Here is an 11,642-nt window from a genome sequence, read left to right on the forward strand (position 1 = left end):
GCTTGAGCCTCCACATATATTTATTGACAAATAAAATGTGCAGAATTTTAAAATATTGTGCATAGATTTTTTATTTTTTGGCACAGAATTTTTTATTTTTTGGCACAGAAATTCCCGCAGGAGTAAATATAGATGTATCTAGCAGTTGTATTTAAAGTAATACTGCATTTGAATATGTTTTGAGAAAGTTGTTGAAGAAGACAAGACTATGAAACAGATTCCTGTTAGCAGTTACAACTGTTTTTTATTGGTTTTGCTGTGTAATGAAACAAAGGAATACAAATGTTAAAGTAGTAGCTATACACACATTGATGTCTGCTTTAAATATTCTAAAAGATAATGGCTGACATTATGTGAGTCTTTAGCCAATTGTTTGTTATGGCTTAGCAAAACCTATTCAGTACAGTCCTGTTCCATATATGCTCCAAGGTGGATGGTTCTATTACACAATTACCAGTCAAAAGAAATGAGATTCTTGATGGGGAAAGTTCAAAATGTAACCTATCCATGATTAAATTGAATTCTCTGGCTATTTTTAGCACTAGCAAGATTTTCTTTAATACATATTTTTCTAGATTGGCCATCTATGAATATTATGGCAAGCAAGATTCACAGTTGGTGTAAGTTGACAAAACTCCACTGAATTTAATGAAGCTATGCTATTCACACCAGCTGGATATCTGGCATCTGTTCCTAAGCATCACCCTGGTCCTTCTACAGTCCCATCCTGTCCTGTTTGGGCCATATGTTGCTACCTTTACTATCACGGAGCAGTATCTTACTGCAGTAGTTTTACTGACTCCACTGGGGCTGTTTGCAGGGTAAAGTACTTGTGTAAAAGTAGCAAAATCTGGCCTTTGTGATGAATTTAGTCTCAACTTGCCTGAGAAGCATGTGACTTAAATCTACACTTAAACTTAGACATTTACAGTATGAAGGAGAGCTCTTTATCTCACTGACTACCTTTCTGTTTCAATGTTGTGCTAATAAGACAAGTGAAAGTAAATGAAATAAACAAATGACATATTTTCCCTTGAAAATAGCAATATTTAGCACTTTTATGGTACTATTCAGTTTCAAAATACTTTTATAATATCAATTAATAAAATAAAGCACCTACCAGGCAAAAAGGACAAATATATTAATTTTTATTGTGCAAACAACTGATAGCTAAAGTTAGCATTAACAGAAGTGATTCCTTTGCAAAAATTAACACATATATTTACTATAGTTAAATGAAATCTTTGATTAGTTAGCTAAGCATGAACACTGACTTATTTTATTATTTTATTCAAAGGATTTATTTTGCTATTTATCATCATGATATCTAGGTTATTTAACAAATTTAGTAAAAAGATTATTCCAAAAATATTTTAAAATACTTAAGGTAAAAGCCACACATTAAAATGCATTTGCTTCACAATGTACAAGAAACATAGATTCATTTCAGTAAATACATGACAATCAATGGCAATAGCATATGGCAGGATCATGAGCATTGTATCTTAACCAGAGATTCACTTTTTAAAATAATATTTGTGAATTGTTATTGGCCTTTTGTTTAGATATATTGGTTTTGAGAAAATATTTTCACTTCTGACTAATTCTTAATTACCTGGAATTAGGTTCTCACTTGTCTGCCCTTCAATGGCTGGGGAAGCCGATGATTGGTCAATATGAGGCTGCGGAATTGGGCCAGCTAAATGAGGGGAAAAGGGACACAGTTAGCATCCAACTTAAATACCATATATTAAAAAGCAGAAGCAATCTTTCTTAGGCTGGTTCTATAGTTAGTATTTTTTGTTCATGCTCTTAATCCAAAATCTCATCATTAAAACAACCCTCGACAAATGGAAATAAAGAGTCCATTGCAATCAGCATTAAATCGGAGTAACACAGTGATGAATCCGGAGCTATACTTTTAGGCCTGGTCTACACTAACACCCCAATTCGATCTAAGGTACGCAACTTCAGCTACGTGAATAACGTAGCTGAAGTCGACATACCTTAGTTCGAATTTACCGCGGTCCACACGCGGCAGGCAGGCTCCCCCGTCGACTCCGCGGTACTCCTCTCGCTGAGGTGGAGTACCGCAGTCGACGGCGAGCACTTCCTGGTTCGAATTATCGCGTCCAGACCAGACGCGATAAATCGAACCCGGAAGTTCGATTGCCAGCCGTCGAACTACCGCGGTAGTGTAGACATACCCTTAGATGACTATTTGAATGATCTGACCACTTATTGCATTTTATCAGCTTTGTCACTGGCAAGTACAAAAATCTATCAAATATTCAGTGATGACATTGATGTATCTGTGTAATAAATCAGTTTGATAAAGAAAACAACTTTCTGTGAGTTCCCCTACTGCCCCCCCCCCAATGTGGCAAGCATCCTTTAAAGTTTTAGTTTTAAAATGTTGGTAATTATTAGTTAAAACACAGAAGAGTGCCTTTAAGATCAACTTCCTTGTTTAATTCAAATTTGGTTTACAAAACTGCTTTTTAGCCAAAATTGTTGGTACCAAGCTTCTATCAAGTGTACATTAAAATAGCCTAGGTGTCAAGATCCCTTACCATTTATTAAGGGATTATTAATAAATGATCTCACAGTGCTTTTTATCTCAAAAGATCCAAAAGGTCTTTACAAAATCATATGTGAAACTTACACAGAAAGGACTTCATTCATACTGATATGCAGCCACCTCTAGAATGATAGGTGGCAACAGTTTAATGGCATAAAATTATTAAAAAATGTAAGACAAAGTGAAAAATACCTTATAAGGTTTTTTCTTATCTTATATGTTGAAAATGAGAAAAATAAAAACAAACATAAAATAAATAAATCATAGTGCACAATAAGATTATACGATTCTCCAGTTTCTCTGTGACGAAAAGTCTTGGGTTTTTTGTGATACTATACCTGCTCTGAACTGATAGTAATTGGCTCCTTATAGATAATCCAGGTGACACTCTCAAAAAGGGGAGGATGAGTCAGAGAGCCAGGATAGGTCCAGTAATCCAAGGATCCAGGAAGTAAAGTTGATGGGTCAAAATTAGTAAATGGAGCTTTTTTACCCTGTGGAAAATGTGTTTCATTTAATGAGACTGATAGTGAGAGTATACATCAGTCAGGTATTGTTTATATAAAAGATGAGAATAAGAGTGGAGATTTTATGCACTGGAATGAAGTAGGGTTCATTTTAAAATACAGGTGTTTTCCTATGGGCTCAAACCTGTAAGGTGCTGAACACTGTGATCCTGATCCAGCACTTAAGCACATATTTAATGTTTTATTCTTGTTGAATTTAACAGGACTACTCGTATGCTTAAGTGCTTTGCTTGGGACCTGACTGCTGAATTCCTCCCAGGATAAACCCATAACCCTTTGTAAATACTGTGTGGGAAATGCATCCTATATCTTAAATACATCATATGAAATTCATAACCTGTTTTACTTGAACATTTGAACAGCATGTATATATGTGGTAGGGTGTAGAGATGAGGCAAAACTAAGTCCAGTCAGTAGTTGGATATATGGTGAAAAGTGCTAAAGATAAACTGTAGATGGATGGATAGATACTTAAAATAACTTAAATTAATGGGAATTGAGAGCTCTTATCATTTTACAGGAGGCCCTTGGCAGCTTAAGTGCTGAGCATTAAGACTATAAATTATTCGTTTGCACTTTTATAAAGGTCATATGTGTATATCTACTTCTAGACTCAGAAAGGCAATTTAAGCTGGACGTTCAATATTGCCCCTACATGAGCAGCTTGAACCCTGGATTTCTATAACAAGTATACAGATGGAACTGCTATGCAATGCAATCTCATCACATTTCAAACTGGCATAAGGTAAGGAGCACAACTGAGAATTTCAAGAGTGAACTCACTAGATTCTAAATCAATTCCCTATTCTAAAGTATTGTGAGCATGCAGCGATGTTTACCTTAGTCTTTATCGAACCTAATGCCTTCACAATGTCCTGCACATGTTCATTAGGGGGACCAACCTGCAAATAGAAACATAGTGAGAAAACTGTTGAATCATAAACATATAACAATTAATTTATATTAGCATTGAACCTTCTACTCCAAGATCTGAATATGGTTTAGAAATATAAATTAGTTTGGCCTCACAACCCCACTATAAAGTAGCTAAGATTTAGAGCTAAGCAAATCATTCATAAAATCAGATTGACACCTTTATTTGTGTGGAGTAATACTTTACTCCCCAAGTAGTGCCAATGAAATGAGTGGAGCTACTTGGTACTAAGCTACTACTCAACGTGAGTAACGGTGTCAGAATCTAGACTGTAATTAATAATGTATCTGACAAGCATAACCTCTTGTTATTGTGATTGCCTCAAATTTATTCTTTCTTTGAAAGTATTCAATAAAATGTTTTTGCTAATTTATTTTTTTGTGAACTGTTCTTTATTGGGTATTCAGTATTTAAGCTGTGTTAGTTGGTTGTAAGTGACCAGATAAGTCACATGGTATTGCTTCTGCACTTCAGACATGGATGCCTATGCATGTGAGTTTAATGTTTGTTTTCCAGTAATACTTGCACATGTGACTTTGAAAGTTACTTTGCATGAAAGTTCATGTCGTAAAAGTTGATCACACAAGTCTGTGTGGAAAGGAAACACAAAAGGGCGAGAATTTGACCAAAGTAAATCCTGTTAGCTCTACTAAGTAGGATTGTATCCCTTTTCACAGACAAGGAAACTGAGGCAGGGCATAATTTAGAGATTTTTTTCAAGGTGACATAAAAAGTTTGTGGTAGAGCTGGGAACAGAACCTTGGTTTTCTGATGCCTTCTCCCATATAAGCTGAATACAACGTTGGCTCAGTTATTTTTTTAGATTAACTGTGTGAATTAGTTCCGTTCAATTTGAGCCACACACTTCAATACAACGTCTTCCCATGCTCTGGAAGAGAACATTTTGGAAAACAACAACAACATATACTGCAATAATTTAGGTGTGTCTTGTGTGACTTCACAATAACAACTATTGTCAGATATTTATAACTAAAGTAAAACAATAGTAATTAATTGGGAGTAGGCCAAACATTTTGACATATAAAACCAGAGACAATCCATTCAAAGATTCAGCAATATAAAATTGTTTTGTATCCTACAGAGGTAGAATGATAAAAATGAGTTTAATAATGACTTGACCATTTCACTATTTGAGGTTGAAAAAATAATCAGACTACTGAAATCTAAGACAAGTCAACAGAGATGTGTATCTCTAAATACAGATAATGTTGCTTTGTCTAGTCTCCTTTACTGAATGGATTCTGGTTTGTGGATAGGATAATAAATAAAACAATTTGTAAAAGGGGAAACAAAAGAGGTAAAAAAGGGGTTTCACTATGTTGTGTAACTGACCTTCAGAAAAACAGCAATGACTGACAAACCATCAGGCTTATCTGAAGCCTCAGCAAAACTTGAATATTTGTCTGAATTCCAGTGAACCAGGTGAAGCTAAAAAGCAATTGACAGAGAAACAGTTACTAAAGCCAACAACATTAGAGACAAATCAAAGCTACATTCTTAGGGCTTGATCCTGCAATTGGCAGTGTGCACATGAACTACTGCTCCATCATGGAGCACCACTGACTTCACTTTGCACTTTGTTCATATGCTTTTAACTAAAGGCTTGTGATCTTAAATGGAAGGATGCAGAGCTACAGGCTTTTCCTGTAAAATATAGGGGGTATATAAAGATATGTACCCCCCAAATAGAAAGAGTAGTTTTCTAACCCAGCCTCTAGCTGTCTGCTGAGGATGCCATTATTACTATTTTTCTTTTAAATTTTATTCTTGGAAATACTACTTTCTGGGATGCAACCCTTAGTCATACAGGAGGTTCTTACTCAGAGGAGTATCCTATTGATTGCCATAGAGCTAGTGGTGTGATTAACAGTTACAGGCCCTATGCCTGTGATATGAGCAGGCATATCTAGAGGACAGTACATACTAGAAGTAGATATTTCAGTGGCTTTTCCTTTACATATCAGCTGTAAAAGGGCATGGTACTTTTGTTTAACACTAATGTTTTTGCCCATTATATCTTATTATTGAGTGTTACACCTTACACATGATGACAATATATTTAGAAATCTGGAAGTCCTGGAAATCATATGCTGAGGTTCTTAATTCACCTGAAATTATTTTAGAAATTATTAATATTTAGAAACATTTAGAAGTTCCTCAAGTTAGCAACTATGTAATTTTAGCAGTCTAATCTAGTTTTATTGGTATAGAATTTTCCATCAATAGATCACCAAAAGCCATACAGCTTATTAAAATGGCAATGGAAGATCACTAAAAGCAGGGGCACATTGCAGAAATTATCATGCAATGCACACAATTTTTAAAGACGGTGGTTTAAAGAAGTAAAAACGGGAAAGATTTTCCCAGCTATGTTTTTTAACCTAAATTGAAGTCTTTTTTCAACTGCAACAGCTTCATTTTTTAAAACTATTTTAAATGGCTGATGCAAACTGATCTGTAATACATATTTTTTTTTCAGTGTTGTTCAAATGCAGTCCAAGTTCACTATCTAATTATAGCAGGAAGCAGTTCTAAAGGGAGGCCCCTTTCATATCTTGGCTGCATAAATTAGATAGCTCTAGCACCATCAACGGTGGAAAATTTCCTAATAGGAAGAGCCTGTTGGTTGTGAGAGGCACTGCTTAAATTACAGACAAATACGCCAGTCCATCTCATTAGATTCACATGCAATAATGGTCTAAAATCTAAAAGATTAGCCAAAGATAACATTGACTAAATTGTTCTTGGTATGTTGATAATGAAAAGCAAACAAAAGCAGTCAGTTCAGGAGTGGCTTTCATTTCTTGAAAAGTGGGTCTCAGTTAACAACCTTTCCTTCCATTATTTTCTTCCAGCTTTGCCCTCTCATTGCTATTCTCCTTAAGAAGCAACAGAAAGCTACATTCCAGCAACAAGCATTGGGCTTGATACTACAAGGTGCTGAGCACCTTCAACTTCCACTGCCTTCAATGGTGGCTAGGGGTGATCAGGCCCTCTGCAAAGCAGCAAGCTTCTGTTTCTGTAAAGGGTTACGCATGTGAGTAGTTAGCTCCATTAATGCCAATAGGACTACTCACAAGAGTGCACACACACATGTTTGAAGCATTGGGCCCTCTTTTGGTGCTTAAATATGGATTTAGGTAAAGTAAATTCAGGCAACCAAGTTTGAAAATGTTGGCTTCAAGTCCTAACTTTCTCCTGCAAAATCCCCTTTGCACAGGCAGAGCAGGTTGTTGCTTGTGCAAACAGATGTAACTATCCAAGCAGTAAACACAGATACAGATGTTGCATGAGAATTTACATGTGCATATCCATTTTTGAGGGTGACATTTATGACTCAAGCTTTGAAAATGGGACCTTTACTTTTGTTTCATTGACTCTACCTCTGAAGCATATTTTGCTCCGTCCACAGTGTGTTCAGAGCCCTGATCATCAGCCTGGCCCCAGTGAAAGTGAAACTGATGCAGCCTGTAGTTTCCAGTCAGAGGTCCACCGGTCACCACTGCACAGAAATGAAATAATTTGTTAAAATCAAGTTCAGAGACCAGCACAGGCATCACAACATCCCCAAACTTCCCTACTTACATGTAGACAATTATAATATTAGATCTATTATTAGTCTATTTTAACATGTAATTTTCATTTGTAAATTAAAAAAAATAAGTTTGTGCATAGAAGCTCTTAGAAATAAAAATCTTGATATGTACGTATTATGGCTTAGTTACAGTAAATCAGCATGCCTGTCAAATTCAGCCCTAAAATTTATGTCAACTCAACATGAACAGAGACTATTAGTTACTTAAACGAGGAAACAAAAGACAGGAAAACATACAGTAGCAGCAGTTTATTAGATACAGGATTAGGATTCCAAGAGTGACAGATGGAAACTACCTGTTAGATCACTGAGTTCATTCCCTTCCTAGGGCAGGAGAGAATCCACCACTAGAGGACACAATACTAGATCTTAAAATTGCCTTTCTGCGCAAGAAGAAAAACCAGTAATGCGTATAAGATATTCTGAGTCTAGTATATTAGTTTTACCCATAATATTTTACAGCTAAGCTTAGATGTTCTTGTTAGTGATGTTGTAGGTCACCATTAATAATAAATTTCTAACATTGAAAGGTGTATTCAGTCCTACTGGCAGATAGGGTCTGCATTTGCTTAACCATCACACTAAGAATGACTTGTCTGAAGATTCATGCAGGGGATGGTAGTAGTATTTGCAAATCAGAACAAGCAAACAGTACCTCACAGTCCCTTTTTAAAGCAAAGCTAAATCCGTAACTCCTATCTGAGTAGAGAATTGTTGGTAGGAAACCCACCAGAAAACAGTCACGATTGTGGATATTTTACTACCTGGAAATGTCCAGTAAATATGGCCAATTTTAAATTTGCTTGTAACAATGGAACACTTGACAACAAATCCTAATTTTAAAATGACGTATTTCAGATCTTGCATGGAGTGTAAAGTTATATCATCACATGGTATAGCATGCTAAATCAGTGAGCACATTTGAATTGGTATTTATGCTGCTGAAAGTCCATTTGCCTTTGTTTCTAGTCAAGGGTCAGAAAAAAAAGAATGTTTAAAATCAAACAAAAAAACTCTGCTCACTAACCTGATCGGTTATCCTTGTCCTCAAAGTTCACATGGAAGGAGTGTCCAACGTTGACAATCTCTTTGCAGGTGCTCAAATTCCAGGAGATCTTGAGATGCCCCAGAGCTGGATCTTTTTTGACTTCCTTGGTTTTAATGTCAATAGGGGACTGATGGTTTCCATTGGCAATAGGGTATAATTTGTGCCACTGGTCGGGTCCTAGACAGACATAAATTTTTGTCTCATTTAATTCTTAATTGCTACTTTAGGTTTTATATTTTAATATTGAATTGTGGTGTTTTCTTCTTGTATAGCTATAAAAATAATAGATTAGACCTCTTTAAAATAGCAAGAAACATATCATTCTATATGGTTTGATCACTGATTTATGTCGCCTTTTATCAAAAAAAGAAAAGAAAGATCCCATCTTGGTCAGTTCAATTAGTTTGCTATTAAGGCAAGTTATTCTTACCATTGTTGCCTTGATAACGCCAGTTCAGACTTGCCATGTTCTTCTAACTGCAGGATCTTGTCTTCAAAAATAAATTGGTGGTGCCTGTAGTAGCTAATTCTGGGATGAGGTCTGCGCTTTACTTCACCACAGAATTTCTGCCTTACACTCGGGAGTTTATATGCATCATCAAGTAAGGGATTTCGTAATACTTTATAATCAGATTTTAGTGAGTCACCTGATCTCATGACATGAGAAATGGTTAAAAAAAAGAGAGAGAGAGGGAGAAGGTTGGAAGAAAAAGAAAAGAGGTTTTCAGTTTATTTACCCTTACTGTTTTGATTCAGTGAATATGTTAAGTTTATATACTGTAAGAGTCAGATAAGATTTTAAAAGCCAGACCCTTTTATTTGTAAAAATGTTGGCAAAAGGTGTCTCCCACATTAAACCTCCTCAGCCAAACTCTGCCTTTGAATTCAATGGGAGCAGCGGGGTGCTCTTCCTTTTGAAAATCCAGGCCACTTTTCAGGTGCCTAAATATGGATTAGGAACCCAACTTCAGGCATTCATTTTTAAAATGTTGGTCTTGGTACTTTTGGGTGATGTAAAATAAATAACACAAGCAGTTCTAATATTTTGATGTGTTAATTATAATGTTAAATACTGGCTTAATATTATTCACAACAATAGTCTTCTTAATAATTATTCAGGTCCAGACCATCCCTGATGGATCCAAATGTGGCTGGGATGGTGCCAGACTCCAGCAGATCTGGGGGGATCTGCTAGTTTTGGGGATAGGGTCTGTAGTGTTTTCTAGGGAGGGAAGATCCTCACTGAGGTATCCTTCCCTAGACCCACTTTTGCATGGATTTTCTGAAAGAAAATCTGTGCCATAAATGTTTATTAATAACAACAGAGATATTTCTCTAAAGCTTTAATCTAGTCATTATGGTCCCAATTCAGCATCATATCCCTATTCAGGACAGCATTTAATCAAATGTTGGCTTGAATCAGGATGGATTTTAAGTGCTTTCCTGAATAGGGGCCTATAGTGTCAACCCACCATTTATCAAGTGGTTTCAGATCCAATAAGAGTGATGCTCTTTTTTCAATAATAAAATATTTGGGCCTGATCCTGCTTTCCTTACTCAGGCTAAAGCAGTTGGATTTTGCTTGAATAAAATTTGCAGGATCTGGCTCTTAAATGCCTAGCAATAGAATTTCATGTATAAAAACTTAAATTTCATAATACAATATAATTAAATAGTTGTGCAGTTTTTTTGCCAGCTTTTATTAAGGATAGAAAATCAAGGTAACTATTTCTACATAAAAAAAGGTTCAACATAACATATTTAAGCATTGCCCCGTCATCCTGAGTTGCAGAAATATGAACCTGTTTACATTTTTCTGTTACTGCTGCAAACCGTTCTTGGTAGTAAACTGCTGCTATCAGAATCATGCAGATGTCCACAGCTGAGGTCAGGCACATAAGATACTGCTGTGTTATTTTCATTTCATAGCCTGCAGAACTTGTCACATTGATTCCAAGATTGACTATGTTGTATATTCTAATGTGAAAATCAATATACTTCTCTGAGAATAATGGAAGAAATGAAAAAATTCACTTGCACGATAGCCATAGCATATGATCTTGAAAATTGTATACCACAGTCAGTCAGAATCAGGGTGCAATGACTTCCATTTCACACTCACTCTTCCTCTGTTGCATATCACCTGTATGCCAATGAAAATTAGGTATATGGAGAGATCTGTAGAATCATAGAAGATTAGGGTTGGAATAGACATCAGGAGGTCATCTAGTCCAACCCCCTGCTCAAAGTAGGACCAACTCCAACTAAATCATCCCAGCCAGGGCTTTGGCAAGCCGGGCCTTAAAAACCTCTAAAAATGGAGATTCACCACCTCCCTAGGCAGGGCCATCCCTAGGGTGATGCAGGGCCTGGGATGGCTGGCCAATCACACTGGCCCGTGGGGCCCCCCAAAGCGTGGGGCCCAGAGCAGTCGCCCCTATTCGCCCTACCCAAGGGACAGCTCTGTCCCTAAGTAACCCATTCCAGTGCTTCAGCACTCTCCTAGTGAAATAGTTTTTCCTAATATCCAACCTAGACCTCCCCCACTGCAACTTGAGACCATTGCGCCTTGTTCTGTCATCTGCCACCACTGAGAACAGCCGAGCTGCATCCTCCTTGGAAACCCCCTTCAGGTAGTTGAAGGCTGCTATCAAATCCCCCCTCACTCTTCTCTTCTGCAGCCTAAATAAGCCCCGTTCCCTCAGCCTCTCCTCATAAGTCATGTGCCCCAGCCCCCTAATAATTTTCGTTGCCCTCCGCTGGACTCTCTCTCCAATTTTTCCACATCCTTTCTGTAGTGGGGGCGGGGGGGCAAAACTGGACACAGTACTCCAGATGTGGCCTCACCAGTGCGGAATAGAGGGGAGTAATAACTTCCCTTGATCTGCTGGCTATGCTCCTACTAATGCAGCCCAATATGCCGTTAGCCTTCTTGG

General features: G+C 37.0%; 1 protein-coding gene across 1 annotated transcript; it reads right to left on the reverse strand.

The window, feature by feature from the left end:
- Positions 1 to 1,134: 1,134 nt before the first annotated feature.
- CA1 (carbonic anhydrase 1) lies at positions 1,135 to 9,308 on the reverse strand. The gene is made up of 7 exons (XM_024206086.3): positions 9,137 to 9,308; positions 8,686 to 8,883; positions 7,447 to 7,565; positions 5,396 to 5,491; positions 3,948 to 4,010; positions 2,920 to 3,075; positions 1,135 to 1,699 (listed from the first exon to the last, which is right to left on the reverse strand). Exons 1-7 carry the CDS (start codon positions 9,171 to 9,173, stop codon positions 1,622 to 1,624), a joined length of 747 nt encoding a protein of 248 aa, XP_024061854.1. The 5' UTR covers positions 9,174 to 9,308; the 3' UTR covers positions 1,135 to 1,621.
- Between the last annotated feature and the right edge of the window lie 2,334 nt (positions 9,309 to 11,642).

This window comes from Terrapene carolina, unplaced genomic scaffold, assembly GCF_002925995.2.
Source record: "Terrapene carolina triunguis isolate 2854851 unplaced genomic scaffold, T_m_triunguis-2.0 Scaffold58, whole genome shotgun sequence".
Lineage (NCBI taxonomy): Eukaryota > Metazoa > Chordata > Testudines > Emydidae > Terrapene > Terrapene triunguis.